The 22649-nt window shown below is 36.8% G+C and overlaps 1 protein-coding gene across 5 annotated transcripts in view; it reads right to left on the bottom strand.

Annotated features, from left to right (window-relative positions):
- Positions 1 to 22649, bottom strand: part of Slc4a7 (solute carrier family 4 member 7) — an 89137-nt gene that overhangs the window by 60049 nt on the left and 6439 nt on the right. For all 5 annotated transcript variants that reach the window (XR_004116330.1, XM_031362282.1, XM_031362281.1 and 2 more), the window contains exon 2: positions 1840 to 1921. Coding sequence is in view for 4 of the 5 variants with exons in the window: in XM_031362282.1 (XP_031218142.1) it covers positions 1840 to 1921 (82 nt within the window). In the remaining variant the exon portion in view is untranslated. The remainder of the gene's footprint in view (positions 1 to 1839; positions 1922 to 22649) is intronic.

Genomic DNA, 22649 nt, shown 5'->3' with positions numbered 1-22649 from the left:
AAAAAAAAAAAAAAAAAAAAAAAAAAAAGACTTTATTATTAGGAAAATTATACCAGAACTTACAGATTTAAAACTTAATTAATCAAGGTTTCTTCAGGGAGTACAGGCATGCTTCTGGAACTAAAGCTGTGATGGTTGTACAATAGCATGTAAACACTGAACTGAATACTTTTAAATGGTTAATTGTACATGCGAATTAGACTACACTAATGTAAATAACTGTACAATTTTATTTTAGTGAAACTATAACTGAAGAGACAATTCCCCACTGCTATGTATTAAGATTACATTCTCATGGTTCTAATTAACACTTGCCACACCAACTTAATATACTAAAATAAAAAATTCTATAGTTCATAGCAGAAAGATTAGAAAAAGGTAAGAATATACTAAAGCTCCAGTCTTAACTGTTTCTTTTGCTCTTGTCTTTGGTATCCTCTGTTATAATATTACATGTGGTTACTTTTGGACTTTTAAGTCATTTTTATCCAGGCATGTTAGTTAGCTGATGCAGATATAAACCCAGCACTCAGGAGGCAGAGGCAAAAAATTTTAGAATAAAATGCAAAGGACTCCATTTCTTTCTTAAAAGCAACAGATTAAGTGCCTAATATAGGACTGGAACATTTTAACATAAAAAGTTCTTAAAGTGTCTATACAAACTTTTCCATGAACACAAATTTAGTCAAATGTTCCACATTAATTCATCAATAACACAATATATCTACAACCATGTAGCATGGATCCTTGCTGTGGTACACACTTCATCTCAATCTGCAATCGTGGACCACTGTAAAAGGACAACCCACTCACTCTCTTCCACCGTCAGTGTCATGACCACCAGTTCAGAATGAGAAACCCACACTGATTAGAGAAGCCTAAGGAGACACAACAACCTAAGAGTAAAGGTACCACGTATCTCAAACTGTGTCAGCTGTGGTACTCACTTGGAACAAAAAGGCCAGCAGTAGAAAACTAGTCAACTCCAAACAAAAGCTATAGCTGAGGAGACTGTCAGTAAACCCATTTCTAGTTTTCCAGTGTTAGCTTTTGTATTTTCACAAATGATATGATTTAACATTAAATAAGCCCCTATAAGGTGCACACAAAAATGTTCTGTATTGTGTATGCTCACATTCTGTAATTCCAAAACTATTTCTAAAACCAAAGAAAGGAAACTAATAGGATTTCTTCCCACTTAGGGAGGATAAAGAACTCATTTGGTGCATAATTCTAAGTGGTGGTTAGTGTAGCACCAATGAAATGAACAACTGATGACAACTAGTGATACCCGTGGCCTGAAATCTGGTAACCCAAGCAGGCTACCAAAACCATGGGAAACCATGGGAAAGGAATACATTTTCTTTTTTTTCTTTTTTTTTTTAAGCTTTATTTTCACTTATTTTTTGAAAGATTTATTTATTATTATAAATGAGTACATAGAAGAGGGTACCAGATTTCATTATGGGTAATTGTGAGCCACCATGTGGTTGCTGGGATTTGAACTCACGACCTTCGGAAGAGCAGTCAGTGAGCCATCTCGCCAGCCCCCAGGAATACATTTTCTTTTCACAAGTAATGGCAACTGTCAATGAGGAGGAATGGCCTTCAGAAATCTATCTATGCCAATATTTCAAGAGAGTAAACATCAGGAAATAGTCTGGTCATAGAGATGAACATCTGCAGCGCTAGTATTCGCTGCACTACACTAGAAAAGTCCTCAATCGTGTTCTTCTAAGTAAGCGACATTTCCAGAAGCTGTAAGTTAAACATAAGAAAACACTGACAAGCATCATGTGCTCATTTCCCTGCTAAACAAATTATTTTAAACGAACTTACTTTCTAATTCTTCTTTTTCAAACTTGGTGTTCACGGTTGAGCTAGTTTTGCCAAGATCCACAACAGCTTCTTCATCAGGACCCTAAAAACAAGGCATGTTCCTTTACTACAATCCAATGCACATGAGGACCTTGTCTTTATTATTTCAAAGAGCCAAAAGCAGATACCTTCTCACAAAGTAACATTCTGAGAGTGACCATATCTTTTTTAAAAAGTGTTTACAGGAAATTTTTAAATCCATAATTATAATTCTCATGGTAAGAATGAAAGTGACAGTGTCATAAGCCATTTTTTAAAAAATATTAAATTTATCCTCAATAAAATACACCCAGGACCAACAGAAATTTTATGTGAAAGGATTGCTGTTGTAAATGCCAGAGTGGAATGCTTGTTTGGACATTTGCTTCAAAGTCCTATCGTGAAAGAAAACAACTATTGCAATGGATTACAGTTAAACACAAAACTGCCAAAAATAAGTGGTGGGCTCAATGTGTAGTACCATTTTTATTTGTTAGTTAACAAAAAGCAAGTAAAAGTGAGAACTTCTCATTTCCCTAAACAGGAAAAGCTGAAGTTATAAACTCTAGGGAAATTCTGGTTCATGATGTAAAATTAAGACTTAAATCAAGTCTAAATTTCACAAACCTCTCTTCCCCAGCATTCTGTAAACACTTTTATTACAAAATACTGTTTGTAGCATCTTAAAAGAAACTTGTAATTCACACTTCCTTTCTCAAGTCCTAATGACTTTAAAGAACATTATAATCACCATCACCTACACAGTAGAAACTTATTGTGCAACTCTTTCAAACAGATGCAAACAGAAAATACATCCCCCATCTCTCAAAGTTTGGTTCTGGATTTGAGCACAAGCCCATGTGGTTGCCCTGGACCTTGTCCAGGCTGTTGTGCAGGAAAGGTGTGCACAATCTTTAGTAGTGCTACCCTGCAGTGTAATGCTTTTCCATATACACACAGTACATTAACAAGCTGTTTAATAGCTTTCCTCAAATTCTGTCTACTTAAACTCAAAATCAAGGCTGGTCTGCTTAATTTTTCAAGTAAATTTCTTGCTAGCTCAGCTCTCACTATCTGATCCCCAAACTTCAGCACCAGGCATAGCATACCAAGGAAAATACAGGTTTTCTGCTGTCTAGACTTACTTTCTAAAGCTAGACACCGAAAGAAAAACTCACATAGATCTCTATATGGGTGGCATTCAAGTTAATTCAGAGAAGTTAAATGACTTGCTAGGGCTCAACACTTCAACATGCTGTAACGATTCCACACAATAAACTGAGAAAAAAGACACCAGTTTGTCTGATTAGTCTAAGTTCTCCAAACTTCCTTAGTAATAGGGCCAAAGTCAGAAACAAAACCAGGCTTAAGAGTGAATAACAACAAAATCCCAACTGAACAAACATCTCATCACTAAATGAATCCTCCAATTCCAGGATGAGTAATGTCTAACTGAGTTGTTGACCAAAGGGAACCAACCCAAGAACATCCTCAAACCCAGGATACTGCCAAGGCTTTTGTTTGCTCCCCACAAACGATGGTAGGCCCCATTGTTGAAGATGGCACCTACACACTTTACTCTACCTGGAAAAGTCGAGCTGGTGCCTAACTAGAGACTTCATCCCTATTAATAGTGTTCATGGTACTAAAAGGTTCTCTATATCCTATCAGAGGAGAAAGTGAAACATCAACCCAGCTACAAACCCTTTAATTGACAACGGTAACCAGCCTGTACCATCTACTGGTAAAATAGTAGCACAAAGCTTGTAGAAGTAATCAACTAATGTCTGGCTATAAGGCCTACTACTCTAAGAGAAGAAATCCCATATGTGACGCTGCTTATGTGACCAAGAACCTGAGACTACACAAAACATGAATTTAGGGAAAATCCAAGTATGTTCTGCTAAAGGAACATAGTCAATAAAATTACTCCTAATGAAATTCTGCTAGACACAAATCAGTGTCTTGTTTGGCGATCACTATTCTTGCAGCAGATGGGAACAAATACAGAGACCCACAGCTGCACCATGTACAGAGTGAGACCTCAGAGCACTAAATCCTAAAAGGAATGGCTCCATCAAGTCCCCACACCTCACCCCCACCACCTCTTTGGGGCTCAGGGATCCCTGCAAAGGAGGAGGCAGAAAGTATACAAGAGCTAGAAGGCATGGAGGACACCATGGAAACAAAGCCTTCTAAACACAACAGGATTGATGCATATATGAACTCACAAAGACTGTAGCAGCATGCACAGGTCCTGCATGGGTCTAAGCCAGATGGAGTCCCAGTACTGAAAGGAGGAAGAATACACAAGCCCCATCCCTAACCCAGTATCTCCAACTATGCTTTCTCCAATGGTGTCTCAATGGATATGTAAACACTCTTAAGAACAGACCCCATACCCAGCAGTAGGCAGCCAACACAAAATAAGCTATGGCATTTTTGGAAGATCTTTGTCTCATAATGCTTTGTCTAGGCATTATTTTTCTCTTTTTCTCTTTATTCTTGCCTTATAGGTTTTTTTACATATGTATTACGGTTTCTGACGTGTTTTTATGGAATTTCTGTATGTGGATATGTGTGTCCCTGCATCTATATGTACTTCTTGTAGATTTTCATTGTTTTGGTTTTTTTACTTCTGTTTGTTCTGTCCTATTCTGGTTTGTTTTTATTCTATCCTATTTTATTGTTTTTTTAAATGGCTGTTTGTACTCTAATGAGACAAAAAAGGGATGTGGATTTGTTAACTAAAAACCCCCTCCATTAAGCAAGTTATACTAAAAATTTTAGCTGCCCTTCAACGATTCCATGTCACTTAAATTCCCACACATGCATTTGACAAGCTTTCTCCTGAACCTAAAAGGCAAAGGCTGTGTCCTCAGAGGCAACATACTGTGCACACTAAAGGGATTAACTGCTCCCATCCAAGCTTTCATTTAGCCTGCACAACTGCCAGGATAAGAAACAAAGCAATACAACTGCCTCCTGAACTCAAACAAACAACACAGCTCTACTTACATGCTCAGATGTATTAACAAAGGTAATCAGCTTGCACTAAAAATTACCCTGTCAGTAACTCATCATTTACTTTATATTTACATTACACTTATTTTACTACTATACTGAGTTAAAATATACATACACTATCATTTTAAGTATTTGTCAGAAAAAAAATATTTCCACCTGCACAAAAAGCAGACTCCTCAGAGGATCTGGCTGGCCACCGCCTTCTCTGATCTACTCAGCCTATTCCTAGAGGACTAAATGGTACAATTTGCTTCCAATCTTAATGTAGTGGGCTCTTTTTGTGTTGTCCTGGAACTCTCTATACAGACTAGTTTGGTCTCACACTCTGAACAACCTGCCAGTCTCTGCCTCCTGCACCACACCATTCCTAGAATTTCCACAGATAAAGAAAAAAAGAAAAGAAACAAAACAGGTCACTTGTAAGAAGACAATCTTAAACTAAGAAATACAATGAAGCCGTTTGGGGGAGGGGTGCTATAGGATGGGAATGTAGCTTTGTAGGAGAATGCTTGCCTAACATGCACAAGGCTCTGGGTGATACACACAGACACAAACTGGGTAGGGGGGTGAAATCTGAAAGGTGAAAGTAGGTTTTAGGATAGCAAAGACCTTTAATACCAACCAACACTTGACAGGCAGAGAAGCAGGAGACTCTGGGAAGGACTTTACGGTACAAATTGCATTCAAGGTTACCTTGAAAGTAGATCTAAATACATACTTAGGAAAGATTTCAAGATTATATTATTTAGTGAAAAAACAATTTGCAGAGTTATAAATAAAAATCAGAGATGTTAAAAATCAATTAAGCCAGTTTTGTTCCCAAATAAGCCAGTTTTGTTCCCAAATGTTTGTCTCCATGCTTGTTTATTTGTATTTATTAATAAGAGAAGGGAAAGGTTTGATGGAATCTACACTAAATTATTAACTGCTCAGAAAATGTGACTGAAAGAAAACAAAGGTCAAACATCATCTTGTTGCTATTATATTTCCCAAGTGTAACTAGCATAACAAAACAGTTCTTGGGACTGAACCTAGGGCCTTTTCACACTACACGGATGTTCTGGCACCAAGTTTTAGTCCTAGCTCTAAAGTAAAGGGGGAAAGAAGGGAAGGAGGGGCTCAATTCTGTAACCCATACTAGCTTTGAACTAATGACAATCTTCAAGTTCCCAAGTGCTAAAATTAAAGGTACGGAGCACTAAAATTGGCTTAAAGGTAAAATTTTTTTAGATCTAAAAATATTATAGGCATAGGGCTAGGTATGTGGCTCAGGAGTTGTGTGACTGCTTACGTGGAATGTAGAGGCAGAAGAATCAGAAGTTTAAGGATCATCTGAGGCTGCATAGTGAGTTAAAGTCTAGCCTGCACTATATGAACCCTGTCTTTAAAGCACACACACAAAATTACAGCACTAACTGACCAAAGAAGGACAGAAAACAAATAACAAATATATTTCTCTCTTTTCTAGTTCCTCAACTGTGAAACATGAGTAGTAAAGACAGCATCTGCAGAGGCTGTATAAATTGGCCATCTGGCTATGTGATAAAAAAGAAAAAAAAAAAGTACACAGGATACATGTGGCCACAAACTGAAACTCCCAGAATAAAGGTACTAAGTGTTAAGATTCAGTCTGTTGCTATGTATTGTAAAGCTAAATTCTGTATCAAAGGTCTAATTGCCTACCTACCAGTGAATTCTCAAGTTTACCAGCTTTTATTGTACAAACCCTATTCCTTACTTTCAACTATTGGTTAAATGAAAATGCCCACAGCCTGTAGCTGGGCAGAAGAGAGGTAGACGGGGCTTTGGTTCCTGGGCTTGCCCTCGAGGAAGAAGAGGACACTACGGAGGTGGATCATGAGACCGTGACCTTGAGGACCAACCAGTTGGAGTAGGAGCAGCCCAGGTGAAACAAGGCAAGTGATATCTCGGAGTTATTGAGAGGGAAGTAGACAAAATGACATAGAGGGTTGGTATCTGCTCAGCTCTAGTGCTTTAAGGCTTATTATAAATATAAAGGTTTGTGTCTTTTATTTGGGGATTAAATGATCTAAGGTGGAGTAGAAACCCCCAATTAATGTTTATTACTCCAACTGACTATCTGAAAGGAATAATTATTTCTCCTAAATGCATGGCTTTCAGATGTGATTGTTTTAGAATAATGCCTTATACCATTTTCAATACACTGTAAATTAATACTCCATGCAAATGTCATTTTGTGTTCTTTTTAAAAGTTGACATAAAAATATGTACATATTAAATGTTTGTAATGAAACTATCACTAAAGACACACTACTGAGCAGAGCCTGCAGTCCTAGTAGAATTTCTCCTCTTATATAGTGTAATTTTTAAATATTCCCCTTTTCAATGTCAAGTATTTTTACATTTTCACATAGGAAAGACCCTTTCCACATTTTTGTCATTATAAACATAGTAGCAAACTAAAGACAGCAATAGCTAAGAACAATACCAACATAAAAATGTTTCCTTCTTAACCTCAGATCTATCTCATCACTTACAAAGCCTACCTAAAAAAATAATACCATAAAAAACACAAAAGAATTTTAAAAACCATCCAAATTACACTAATGTAAATGAGGCTCAATCTAATCTTATACTTAGGATTATTCAGCACTGATGTCATTTTTTAAATTTATAAATACCACTATAGCATATCATAAAAGATAATATTAATTTATGTAAGACACATAGATACCTTATTCCAGAAAGAGATACATGAGGTTAACAGGCATCCAAGGTAATTTACTACAACAGTGTTTGTAATAGTAAAAGTACCTAGAATTCCTTGACAAAGAAGTGTCTCAAGAAAGTGTATTACACAGAAATAAGGCATAATAATCTCTTTAGGACGAGAGGGAATCAAACTTGAATGTTGATATAATTTAGGTACTTTTTTCTTCCCTCATGTTTTGTTTGTCAGGCTTGAGAGAAGGCCTCAATCTATACTCCAGGAGGGACTGGAATTCACTCTGCAGCCAATGAAATCTTCCCATCGTAGCTCCTGAATGCTGGGAGGCAGGTACAAGCAGCCACACCTGATTAATCATCTATATATCTGACTTTTTTTAGTGCCAAGGCATTATACTGGAACTTAAATTTTAACTGAAGACAATTCAAATTTGAACAAAAAGTCTCTACAGGAGATGAAAGAAGGAAATGTAAAGATATAGAAGGTGTGAGAACAGGAAAACTGGTATAAACATGAGACAATTACTGGCAAGGAAAAGCCCTCAGCAACAATAAAGACTTAGGCATGTGACACAGGATTACTGTGACAAGCCAATTCAAAAACCTCACTGTGGTTCTGTGTGAAACTGTATTTCACTATTTTTACAAGGAGATGTACTCACTCCAAGATTTAACCAAGACACACAGGAATACCTTAAGATTCATCAAATACATACAAATTAATAGAGATAAAAATTTTTAAATATTTAAAAAAGAAATGACTGATGTTAGCCTGGCATAATGGCTCATGTCTGTAATTCTAGCCTGAGAGGCTGAGGTAAACAACTATGACTAGTTCCACTCTGAACTCTATACTGCATTCAGAACAGCCTAGGGTACAGAAAAACACAATAGTACACATCTGTAAATCCATCAGATAGGAGACAGAGATCTGTCAAAAATTCAAGGCTAGCCTGGTTGTCTAGTCAGACAGGTGTACATATTGAGACCTTGTATCACCAAAAACAGCAGCAACAAACAAACAAATAAAACAAAAACAAAAACAAAGCGAACAAAAAACCTTCTTCATTATAGAAAATGAAAGTGAGATGTGATTGAGGAGATCCTTTTCACAGTCCACAAACCAGGTGTAGTGGCCCCCAACTGTAATCTTAATAAGTAGGGGCTGAGATAACTGGAATGCTGGGATTCCAAGTCAGAATCAGCTACAGTATAAGGTCAAAGTATATAAATAAAACATAAGTCCTAACTAACAGATACATACATGTAACTTCCTTGCCAGCAGAAATCTTTCCATTTATTTATTATTTTATTTTTATATATTATTTTATTTATTTATATACTATTATATTCATTTAATATATTTTATATATTATTTTATTTAAGGGGAAGGAAAACAGAGATGGAAAGAGGGAGAGAAGGAGGGAGTGAAGAAGGAAGTAGGAAGGGGGAATAAGCCTCATTTCCTTAAGGACTTGGAACTAAAAACACATTCACTTAGCAAACACCCAGGGCATGATTTGAGTATTATACCCACATGGGTATGTGTCAGTGAATGAAAACTGATAACTCAAATTTCCAACTTACTGGTTTATGTAAAACATGACTGGCAGGGAGGGTGGGGGGAGAGGGAGGAGGAAGGACAAGGAATCTGGAGGAATCATCTTTTGAAATCATGATGAATGAGATATCTATACATCTATACAGACATCTATAGAGTAAGCCTTGCTTTTCGACTTCAATTTCCTTCCTCCCTTCCTTCCATTTATTTTTTAATCTAAAAAAATGAAAGACACACACAAAGTTAAAGCAGTCTATTCAATCGCATTGCCAGGAAAAGAACTACAGTGAAGAGCCAGGGCATTCAGGCAGGAATGCCATTATGTGAATTCTTTTTTTTTTTTTCTTGGTTTTTCGAGACAGGGTTTCTCTGTATACCCTTGGCTGTCCTGGAACTCACTCTGTAGACCAGGCTGGCCTCGAACTCAGAAATCCACCTGCCTCTGCCTCCCAAGTGCTGGGATTAAAGGTGTGCGCTACCACCGCCCGGCATTCTGTGAATTCTTGATTCCCTAGACTACAAATCAAGGTCACCTGTCATACACACAGTATTTCCTACTTAATAAGAAATTCATGCAATCAGTTAATTATCTTCCAGGCTGAACAATAAATTACAAAAAGTAATAACCATGTATGGTTTACTTTCCACTGAGTTCTCACCATCAAGCAATATCCAGGCCCTGGGAAGTTCTTTATCAGTTATCATATTGAATGTTCAATATATCTCAAGGTATAAGACATTATTAAAAGTTTCTATTGGCTTCACTTAAAGATCCCTTCTGGGAACTAGAAAGATGGCTTAGCAGTTTAAGAGTACTTGCTGCTCTCCTAGAAGACTAACCCCATAGCAGGGAGCTCAGAACTACTTTGTAACTCTAGCTCCAGGGAATGTGATACAGGTTCACATGCTCACACCCATATACTGGCATACACACCTACACATAATTAATAATAATAAATCTTTTAAAAGATCCCTTCTAATCATAGAGCACAAATATGATACTTTAAAATTCCATATGTCAATTTGTATATTTTTTTTAAAGATTTATTTATTATTATAAATGAGTACACTGTAGCTATCTTGAGATGCACCAGAAGAGGGCATCAAATTTCATTATGGGTGGTTGTGAGCCACCATGTGGTTGCTGGGATTTGAACTCATGACCTTCGGAAGAGCAGACGGTTCTCTTACCCGCTGAGCCATCTTACCAGCCCCATCAATTTATATTTTTAAAGCCCAGAATCAGCATAGTGAAAATTCAATTCACAAATGAGAATCCTGGCAAAAAGACCAAACAAATTATTTTTTACTAAAAATACATGCTATATATGGACATCATGTACATAACAGGCTTTACTAATTTATTCTCTTATTTCTCTTGCCTGCAAAAGTAACATTTATAACATATACTTTTCTTGATCAAATTATCAAAACATGGGACTTACTTATATGTCATAGCATAAAAAACAATGTTAAATTACTTAAAATGTTCTATACACTTAGTATAAGAGCTTCTGACACCAAAGTTCGCAAAAAGCAATTACTGAAAGATACATCAGAAATCCTCATTAGAAATTTATTTTTCTATCACCTAAGACAAGTGGTTATAACCCAAGAGTAAGACCTACCATAGATTCTGATTATTAAACATATAAAGAATAATTTCAGCTACCTGTTTCTAAACAGGCTTAATATGAAAATTTCTTTCCTACTATTTTAGCCACCTGTTTTTAATTATTTATTCCTGAAATTACAGTATATTTACATCATTTTACCTTTCCCTAGCCTCTCTCCTAGTAAAGATGTTGCAAATGTTCCTAACTTTACACAGGCCTTACTCTTCAGCAGATGATTCCACAGCCAAGGACTAGAGATGATAGTAGTCTAAGCCACTGCTAATAAGCACTACATTTTTCCAAGATTCACTATTAAGCTTAGAAATACTAAAGTATGCAAAAATAGATAAATAAATAAACTACCATAAACCCTAGATATCCTAATGGGTACCTACATGTAACTTCCTTGACAGCCGAAATCTTTCCATAGTAATACTGACAGGATTGGTCTTGTTTTTGACAGTACAGTAAATCCCTTGAAGAGTCCAGGGACAGTGAGGACACATCTGATTTAGGTCACTGTGCTTTATACAGATGAACTCCTCTAAGTTGCTTTCATGGAACAGCCAATCACTGTCTTCTACATTACCTAATCTTCCAAGCTGATAACTACAGCTTTAGGGTCAGTGAACTAACCAGTTGTAGACTGTAGCAAACACATTTAGAAATACTAGAAGAAGCCAGGTGATTTTGCAATCTCTGCACTTGAGAGATGGATACATGAGAATCAAGAATCCAAGACCAACCTCTACAACACAGTGAGTTCAGGCCTAGCTGGGGAGGTCCTATGAAACTTTATCTTTAAAACAAAGTGTAGGAAAAGAAAGGGAGGAGTCAGAGAAGGAAAGATGAACTGAAGGAATGCAGCAACCAGTTTAAAGGAAGTTTATCTACATTAGAACAAAGAAAACATAGTCTAAGTATCCTATGTGTGGATATCTAAATATATGTGTGTATCTTACTTATTTTTCAGTAAGCTGGTGACCAGTAAGCTTGTTACTTAATTTCAGCAAAATCCAACTATTTTTATCCAGAACTTGTTTTTAAAGATTACTAAATTTATAGCAAATAATCTTCAACTTGAACTGTATTATTAATAGCATTGATAGTCATATTATAATTTATGTAACAACTTGAAGGGAAGACAGAAACAAGCAGCACAACTCCAGCTATTGGGACTCAGAACTCTTTCATACTCTTATTACTAGAGGATTCAAGGTGCTTTGCTTCTAAGAATTACATCTACATCTACCATAGCAGAAATAACTCAAAAAAACTTCAGAGTTTATTCAGAATAACTTAATAAAACAATAAAAAAAAAACCATGATAGCTTATGTAATACCTTAATGGGAATAAGTGTATCAAAAACTGTCCAAACTTCAGTGAGGATTATTTTGTGGTTTTTGTCTGGTTGAAACAAATTCTCTCTATGTATTCTAAGCCAGCCTCAAACTTTTGATCCTCTTGCCTCAGCATCCCAAATGATGGGATGATAATGGTACACCACCACACATAGCAAATACTTTTTTTCAATTAACAATGGATACTCTTCTTTGATACTAATTCAAGTCATTTCTGAAAAGTTAACTGCAAAGTGAAACCTAAAGCAATTTCAAATGTATATTGCATATATTGTCATCAAAACCCACATGTATTCTTGTCTTCCTTTTTGTTTTGTTATGTGCATCTATGAGAGGAGGGGAGACAGACAGACAAAGTCCCTCATTAAATGGAGTATGATATTTAGGATAGACTGGATGGCAGGTAAGTCCCCAAAGATCTCCTGTCTCTGGATGCTGGCACTAGAGTCACAAGTACACAACAGCTCTGTTTTTATGTAGATGATGGGAATCCAAACTCAGGTCTTTGTGCTTGCATTGCATCCTTGTTACCCACTGAAAAGTCTCCTCAACCATTTAAAAAAACAAAAACTGTTACCTCCTCCCATCCAGGAGCTGGACGTCTCAGACCTAGTCTAGCCACAAACAACTGGCTTCCTGACTTAAACAAAGACCTTTTGTTCTCTGCCTCAGAAGTTCCTGCTAACAGCTAAGGAAGAACCAGCATCTAGATCCTAATTTGGCCAAGGGATGCTGGCGGACTGAGGGCAGGGTTTTGCCTGCCTGCTTGATTTCTCAGTTGGATAATACACTTTGGACTGTGAGGAAAAACCATGCCTTGGTCCCATTTTTTATTTATTCCTCTCGCCATCCAATTCCCTTACTTTGCCACAGGCTCCTTCCCCTCTTCCAGAAGACCCTGTCCATATGTAGCTGCTGGCGGCTGCAACAAAGAACAAAAAATAAAAACAAAAACAAAAAACAAGGTATTTATTCTACAGACTAGAATGATAGAAGTCCCAATAATCTTCCTTATTTAACTTCCCAAGTGTCCCAGCTCTAGTTTTTGCAATTTGAATGGGTATGACACTGGGTATTAGTGTCTTTCTAAATGTATCTTATTACATGTTAAGAAAAGTAAAACCATATATCTGTCAATAAAACTTTTACCATTTGTGATTAAGACCAAGTATTGATCTGAAATAGGGGAGGAGTATCCCAAAAGCTGTTGCCTGACTGTGGGATATGTTCTTCTAGCTGGACTGCCTTGTCTGGCCTCAGTGGGAGAAGCACTTAGACTCACGGTTACTTTAAGTGCCAGGGTAGAGGGATACCCCGGGGATGAGGGAAGGAGTTGTGAAAAGGGGTGACCAGGAGGATGGTCAGTGAGCAGAATGTAAAGCAAATAAGTAAAAAAATGAAATTCAATTTAAAGAGAGAGAGAGAAACCAAGTATTGAGAAATATTAGTGTCAGGCTGGTAGACACAAGTATTCCAAAATCCTTTTTGTCTGAAAGCCCAGATTATTATTACAGAAAAACAAAGCAAAACAAAACAAAACACACAGACACAGACACACACACACACACACACACACACACACACACACACAAGCCTACTAATTGTCTTACTTATAGAGAGGATCTCTTCATTTATGTTAGAGGAAAAATATATCAACTGCTACACTGTCAACTGTTCAAGTGACTACAGAACAAGTGCTACACAAGAAAACAATAGAAGTGATGAGCATGTATCAAGGCCCTAGGTTCAGTTCTCAGCCCCAATTAAATAAATTCACTTGTTCACTCATTCATTGATCCATACATCCATCTACTTAAGAAACCATGTCCTACTTCCAGAAGCTACTCATTCATTACTGTGCTACTCAAACATTCTTAATTTCACAGGAGTTCTTTAAGTTACCATGAATAGTCACTATTCAAATCAAGGACTATCCAACCAACACTGCCTAGCTTTATTGTTACTGTAATAAAAAACACTCTTAAATACATAAAAATGAGCTGAAAAACCTTTTTTCTTTTTCTTTTTTTTTTTTTTGGTTTTTTGAGACAGTTTCTCTGTGTAGCCCTGGCTGTCCTGCAACTCACTCTGTTGACCAGGCTGGCCTTGAACTCAGAAATCTGCCAGCCTCTGCCTCCTAAATGCTGGGATTAAAGGCGTGCGCCACCACTACCCAGTGAAAAACCATTTTTCTATGTGCTTCCAAATGTTACAGAACAAGTCTTCAGGCTTTGGTCTACTGAACTTTCACATGTGAAAATGTGAAATAATCCACATACTGTAAAGTCAACTAGCATTTGTCTCTGCATTGTTTGTTTGTTTGTTTGGAAACAGAGCCTTGCTATGCAGCCCGTTCAGAACTCAAACTGCTTAATTCTGTTTAAGATACACTGAATCCTAAGATAGAAGTACATATATGTAATCCTAACAATATGAAAGATGAAGCAGGAGAACTATTGCTAATTCAAAGTTATTAAAAGTACCAGAACAGTCAGGACTATAAAGGGAAGATTCTATCTCAAAAACAACAACAAAAGAGGCCTATTTTGAGGACTAGAAAATCATCTTTAGCATAACTTAAAATAACATTGTCTTCTCTGCATTTACCTCAATAAATATGACACTCGTGTTCGGCTGCTTAGTAGAAATATGACTATTGTCCAATGCTTTTCTATTATCTTATTCAAGTGCCAAATCTAACGGATTCAGCTGCCTAAGAATCCTAAGGCATCCTGCTTCTCCTTTTACTTTCTCTGATCGTCACAGTTCAAGCCTCTATCTTCACTGGCCTGGAAAATGTGGTAATTTTCTAGTTGGCTTCCAGCTTCCACATAATTGTCTCTAGAGTTCTCTAGAGGAGATAGTGCTGTTCCCAATTAACATCCACAGCTCTCAGAAAGAATCCAAGTCAAAGGTCTATCTTACTTTCCTTCTCCATGATTGTCTGTGGTCTACTTTGCTATTTATTTACGTGTATGTGTGTTCTGCCTACATGTATGTCTGTGCACCACATATATGCATGGATGCAAGGGATTAAAAGCTGCCACAGATGTGCTTAGAAGAGCACCTAGTGCTCTGAACACTGAGCTACCTCTATACCTTTGTATACTTTTCCTTCCTGTTCAATACCTCAACCATTCTCAACTTATTAGATTTGAACATATTTTTTTCTATTTCTGAGTCTTGAAATACTATATCTCTGCTCCTTGGAAAATATATTAGATAATGGAGTAAATAAGGAAATAGTCTGATACTGAAGAAAATGAACTCTATTTACTGCTTCTTAGAAATGGGCACCTGTTTTAGAGTTCCTATTGATTTCCCAAATGACTAATATCACCTGCATTCACTTAAATCTCCCAAAGATTCTATGAAATTCCTCTATTATTATACTATTCTCTCCTGTTCTATTCTTTCTAGACAGAGCCTCACAATGTAGCCCAGACCAGCCTCAAGCTGGCAATCTTCCTGCCTTAATCCAGTTTACTTTCCTATTCCTTAACTTCATCTGTTTACTCTCATAAAATCTGCTTTTGTGTTAACAAATATATGAAGGGACAAGAAATCACCCAGACCCAAATCTTTGGTCTGATGACCTCTGAGTTATTTTCCTTTGCTCTTATTTTCTGTAACTATTAGTTCTGTTACTATCATTACGGCCCTACACATGCTAAAAAGAATAGTCCCAAGCTATAGCTCTGCCTTACTTTTTACTTTTTGTTATGAAACAGGGTCTCAGTAAGTTGCCCAGAGTGCTTTGAACTCACGTTGGCCTATGGGGATTCAACTGGTGATGGTCTTCAGTCTCCCAAGTGGCTGGGATTACAGGTCTGTGCCACCAGGCCCAGCCAGGAGGTATCTGTATTTTTATATTGTTAGAGAATATAAAAAATACTGGACAGGGGAAGGGGAGAGGAACAGGGGATTGTTTTAGTTTTGGGGGTTTTTTTATTTTTTTTTTTTTTATTTATTTTTTTTTTTTTTTTTTTTTTTTTTTTTTTTTTTTTTTTGGTTTTTTTTTTTCGAGACAGGGTTTCTCTGTATAGCTCTGGCTGTCCTGGAACTCACTCTGTAGACCAGGCTGGCCTCGAACTCAGAAATCCGCCTGCCTCTGCCTCCCAAGTGCTGGGATTAAAGGCGTGCGCCACCACCGCCCGGCTTTATTTTATTTTTTTTCTTATTTTATTTTACTTTTTTCTTTTGGAGGGGAACCTGGGAAAGGACATATTGTAAATAAAGAAAACATCTAATAAAAAAATGGAAAAAATACTGGAAACATGTTTAGAATCTCTGCGCTTTAAAGAATGTTAAGTAAAATATTTGCTAAAATTACTTATAGATATATTTGAAATTTTAGCTTATAATCTGTTCAGCTTGGAGACTGTTGCACTATGAATTATCCTTTGAATATGGGTTGTTGAAGTAAATGTCCCAAAGAAGCTTCAAAGAGCTGTGAATGCAGGTAACAAATATTTGCTCTAATTTGGTAAAGACTCCAGCTGACCTGCATAACAATTTGACAATGCTTTAATCTGAATTCTTACTTTATTACTATTTCATATGTGTTAATTCTTATCTCAGCAAGAAAACACATATTCTTCTCTTGGTTTTTCTAGATATTAGCACCTTGTTTAAACTTCCCAGATTCTTTCTGAGAGCACACAGAATTCTCTGTGGGCTCCAAGAAATGATGAGCAAACACTAAAGGGCAATGAGGACAGGGTCTCAGGGAGTAGCTACCTCCAACCTTCTTGTCTCTGACATGCATTTCTTTCTCAGGTTCACCAGAAACCACTATCTTCATTGGCTTCTGTTCTGTTTTCTCACAACTGAGTCTCTATTCTGGATCCTTCTAAATAAGGCTAAGATTATAGATTTTAATTAAACAGATTAGTCATATAACTGGATTGCAGTAGAATGCATAAGGCCAACAGGGTAATAATGCCTGTCGATAATCCAGCACTTAAGAAGCTGCAGCAGGCAGGAGGATACAAAGCTGTGTTGGCTGCCATGGGCCATCTGGTGGTGGTGGTAAGACTGTGTGTGAAAAGTGACTGTGAATGTATTGCATGTATTGTGCCACCTTTTAATTTTCTCATATTTTCAAAGAGTTTGTAAGAACTTGTGATGGCTTCTCAAATTTCCTATTTTTTTAATAAAACAGCTAAACAAAGTAATAGTTGAATGAGGGCTAAATTTACTCTGAATGAATCTCAAATTCTTAGAAAATTGGAGACCAAATCTCCCAAATGCAAAAATATTCCCAAGAGACACTGTTCTCTACAGGTACAACATGTGCAAAACTACCTACAGCAGTTCCCCCTGGATAGACTGACAAATGGAGTAGTCGAATATTCTCTCTTCTTAAAAGGCCCCACTGAGGAATTCACCATGAAGCTAGGGGCCCAACTTCAGTCACAAAGAGAGTCCACAAACTTCAAATCACAAAATTAAAAGCAGATGAACTATAAAAAAAATTACTCTTACTAGAAATGTAAACTGATTTAATCAGGTGGCTATATTTCTTTATGTTACTCCCCAATAATTACAGGTAAACAAATAATTATTTAAAATTATTTAAATGATCTACCTTTACTTTCTAAACTAATCTGGCTACCTCCCAGCCCCTCATCCCATGATATTTGGATATTATTATTGATCTGCCTCTTTGGGCTTCAGGTGTGTTTCCATGATCTCTCTCTGGAGCTCTTCCTTATAGCTCCAAATCCTCCATTCTCCTCCCCTCTCTCCTTCCTCTGGTTGGCAGATGTTCCACCCTATTCTACATTTTGCCCACACAATAGGTAATCCAAATTCATTGACAAGGCAGAGAATAAATGGTAAGAACTGTTGACACAAACTTGAGCCAGGAGATTCTTGGTGTAAGCATTACAATTAAGTGTTGAGACTGAAATAAGATATGAGGGCAGAGAAACCATCATCTGAAAAAGACAAGGGTAAACTTTACACAGTGAACAAAAAACATTATGCCTACAATGAGCACCGAAGATCCCTACTATATAGTAATTCTAAAGATGGAATAGAAATAGCACAATTTCAGTACTTCCAGAATAGCGCTAACAGTGCTATCAAATAGTGCTATCAAATCTTGGAAATCCTTGTCACTGGTCATGTACATAAAAATCCATGCTTTCCATAAAACAAAAACCACACAAGGAATAGCAAACAAGTAAAATATATAGTTTTCAAAAACGAATAAACATCTAAAACTGGTAAAAACCAATTTGCATTTTTCTAGTGTTCAATACTTATAACCTACTTAAACCTTTACTTCAGGTTAAATGAGAAACAATACCCAAATGACCACATTGTGATTGTAGCATTAGGAAAGGCTAAGGAAGAAGTACTAAATTACTGGACAGCCTGGGCAATAAAGTAATTAAAACTCATCTCAAAACAAAAAATTAAAATGCCCTCAGAGTATATTGGCACGTTATAACCCCAACAACTAGAAAGGTGTAAGTTTAAGGCCAGCCTGGGCTACAAAAAAAAGTCACTGTCTCAAAACAACAACAGAAAAAGACCTTTAGTAGGGTTTTGGCATTTTATTTTAAAGGTGCTGTATATTCTGTGAGCACACACTAAGGCTTATATTAAAATACAAACATAAAAATACATTAATAAAAAAAAAAACTTCAGGCTGGAGTGATGGCTCAGTGGTTAAGAGCACCAACTGCTCTTCCAAAGGTCCTGAGTTCCAATCCCAGCAACCACATGGTAGCTCATAACCATCCGTAATGAGATCTGACCCCCTCTTCTGGAGTATCTGAAGACAGCTACAGTGTACTTATATATAAATAAATAAATCTTTAAAAAAAAAAAATTCAAAGAGATTCTAAAAACACATCTTTTTTCTCAAATGTTAACTTTAAAAACTTGGTTAAATGGAAATAATTTCCATAGAGTAAGCTCTAACTCTCTTTTAAGGAGATGCAACAACACATGGTCTGTATAAATCATATGGATGTATGATTCATTTATGGGAAGTTCAAGGTAAATGGTGCTCTCTGTAGCAAAATCAGGAACACAATGCAACTGGCGTCCCCTACAACTGTGTCAATGTAATTTCAACAAATGCCAATTCAGCTGAATTAATTGTTAAGTTTATTTTTCAGGATGTTGGAGATCTAATGCAGGTACCAGAGTACCTGAGGCAAGTGTTTTACCACTGATACATTCCTAGCCCTTAGATAACTTAAAAATATTTATGAATCTCAATAAAAAGTATTTTCACAAGGGGATAATCTAAGTTTAAGCAAGTATATATACTCCAGCTTGGCATGGTGGTACACACCTGTAATTACAGCATTCGGGAGTTAGAAAAGATCACCTAGAGTTTAAGGTCAACCAAACCATCTCACAAAGAAAGGAAGAAGAAAATCTAAGTTAGTTGTACATCACTGCCCTACCTTGCTTTCTGTGGTTGCGATGAAGACCATGACCAAAAACAATTCTGGGAGAACAGGGTTTTTACTTCACCTTATAATCAATCATCAAGAAAAACCCAGGAGAAACCTGTAGACAGGAATTGAAGCACAGCCCATAGAGGATGCCATTTACTGGTTTGTTCTACATGGCTTGCTCACCATACTTTATTTTAGACAACCTAGGACCACCTGCCCAGAGGTGGCCCATAGACATGTCTAAGGCCAACCTGATAGAAGCATTTACTCAATTGTGTCAAACTGACAAAAAAGCAGTACAACCTTCAAACTGTAACTGCCTTATACCTAAGCTGCTACATTCTAAATATTGTCTCTAACTTTTCCTTTACACTTCACTGACTCAAATTCCTTGGGTGAATGTAAACAAGATTAGAATACCAGTAACCTCAAACTCAAATTTCAGAAGGATAAATAAACTCAGTACATAATTGGGTAAGAGGTATGCAGTTCATTGATATGTTATGATTTTTGAAATATTATATACTACTATAAACTATAAAGTACCTTTATAAAATAAAAATTAAGTAATTCTTGTTAGAGTCTATTAATAACCTCTCAAAAGTATGTCAACTCATAACATAAGGCAATATAAAAAAAAATTATCTACTGTCATGGCAGTATAAAGGAGATTACGGGGGATAGTGATTTTGTTCAAGAACAACCTGGAATACATATAAAGTCTGAGGTCAACCTGGGCTATATAGTGAGATGCCCAATCTCAGAAAGGGGTGGGGAGGAGATGACAGAGAAAGAGAAGAAAGGAGGAAGAGAGAAGAGGGGAGGAGGAGGAATTAGAAGCTGGTATAGTAGTGCATATATGTGGACAAGTGAATTGCCTTAAATTTGAGGTCAGCATGAGTTCTATAGGGAGTTCAAGGACAGCCTGGGCTCAAATTTTTTAATTATCTATGTTTAAACATAAAAATTATTTATATAAAAAGATGACAAGCTGGCTGTATACTGATGTATGTATATTAGTTTTCTCTTCACTCTCCAGTGTACTTAAATAGATATATTCTTCTTCTAAATAAGTACCTGTATTCAATTGGACCTAGCTATCTCTATCAGTACAAAGAACCACCCCGACTCTTCAGCAACTGTTCATTGGCATAAGGTGGATATCCCATAATTTACTCTACCTTTGCCATACAAGGGGGTTACTTCCATAATATCTTTTGTTTGTTTTGTCTTTTAAGATGGTATCTTACTCTGTAGCCCAGGCTTGTCGAGAAGTCACAACAATTGGTCTGCCTCAGTTTCCCAGATGGCAGGCTTGAAAGACTGAACCACCACACCTGACTTAAAAAGCAACTTTTAAAATGATACATTTTCTTTTTGAATTTGAATTGAATTTGAATTTTTTTTTTTTTTTTTTTTTTTGAGACAGGGCTTCTCTGTATATCCCTGGCTGTCCTGGAACTTACTCTGTAGACCAGGCTGGCCTCAAGCTCAGAAATCCACCTGCCTCTGCCTCCCAAGCGCTGGGATTAAAGGCGTGCGCCACCACCGCCCAGCAAAATGATACATCTCTCCTGTACAGTAACTAAAACATAGAAGTCTACCTTACACAGGTTTACATAGTTATTGTCATAGGATTTGCTTTTTCAAGGTCTATGACATCTATTAGTTAGTGACTTGGTACTCATGCTTTCTAAAAACCACTACATGTGGGGCTGGAGAGATGGCTCAGAGGTTGAGAGCACTGACTGCTCTTCCAGAGGTTCTGAATTCAATTCCCAGCAGCAACATGGTGGCTCATAACCATCTATAATGAGATCTGGCACCCTCCTCTGGCATGTAGGCATACATGCAGGCAGAACACTGTACATAATAAATTTTAAAAAAAAAATTAGTGCATGTGGCTGCACTCTCTCATTCAAGTTTAATATATTTATCTGTTACAGGATTTCTCAAGAGCCTTTAATATGTTGTTATAAATTATGAATTTCTAAAAAGTATGTGTGACATTGCTCAATTTTATTGGGCTACAAATAGTTGTATGACAGAATCTCCTATAGTCTTCACAATCTAAGAAATAAGCAAACTTTAAAGATATATAGCTAAACTCTGTTAACTTTTAGGTCATGTTCTTTAGCTGTCTTCTGAATTCCTTTGAGATGTCAATGTAAAGCTATTTGTATCTCTCCCAGAAAAAAAAGAAAGAAACAACTGAAGTTTTGGGGGTGATTCATAAGCCCCCCCTCCCCGAGTGTCTCTATTTTTAAATCAATTTTAAATTCAGTGCTGTATTAGGAGGTACCAATAATATTTTGTATACTAGGACAGAATCCAGAATTCTTTTCATTTAACACTAATGAAAAACCAGCAAAAAATTCACTGAAGTCAAAACAAATGAACTGACTCACAAGAATCACCTTTCACAATTAGTAATTAAGAAAACAGCTATGGAAACTGTTAGGGTGGGTAATTTTCATAGGGTAGGCATATTTTTTTAAATAAATCACATTCTCACAGAAAAAAATTTTGGTCTTTAAATTCATTTCATAGAATATAAAAATCAAGATTTTTTTTCTTAAGGGCTTTACTACATAAGCCGGGTGGTGGTGGCGCACGCCTTTAGTCCCAGCGCTTGGGAGGCAGAGGCAGGCGGATTTCTGAGTTCGAGGCCAGCCTGGTCTACAGAGTGAGTTCCAGGACAGCCAGGGCTACAAAGCGAAACTCTGTCTCGAAAATCCAAAACAAAAAAGGGGCTTTACTACATAGACTAACCTTGGCTTATGGATTAAAGCAACCTCCCTGCATCAGCCTCCCAGGAAGCTCCAACACAAGCATACATAAGACTCAACTTCTACGAGTTTTCAGAGAGCAAGAAGTTTACATTTCATAAGAGTTGCTGCTAGAAAAAAAAAAGTCTGTTTCCAGTTTAAGTGGAGAAATGTAAACACCAAGGAGAAAAAGAAACTCCATTTTAAATGTACTTCAAAGCAGCATCATGTGGTAGGTAACCCAAGCACTCTAGAGGGGCAAGCTTAATGAAGTTCAAGTCCAGCCTGTTCTCCAGATAAGTCAAGGACATATAGCAAGATCCAG

The sequence above is a fragment of the Mastomys coucha genome, unplaced genomic scaffold (assembly GCF_008632895.1).
Source record: "Mastomys coucha isolate ucsf_1 unplaced genomic scaffold, UCSF_Mcou_1 pScaffold9, whole genome shotgun sequence".
NCBI lineage: Eukaryota > Metazoa > Chordata > Mammalia > Rodentia > Muridae > Mastomys > Mastomys coucha.
The sequence above is the reverse complement of the archived record's forward strand: the minus strand, read 5'-3'. Positions and strand labels throughout refer to the sequence as shown.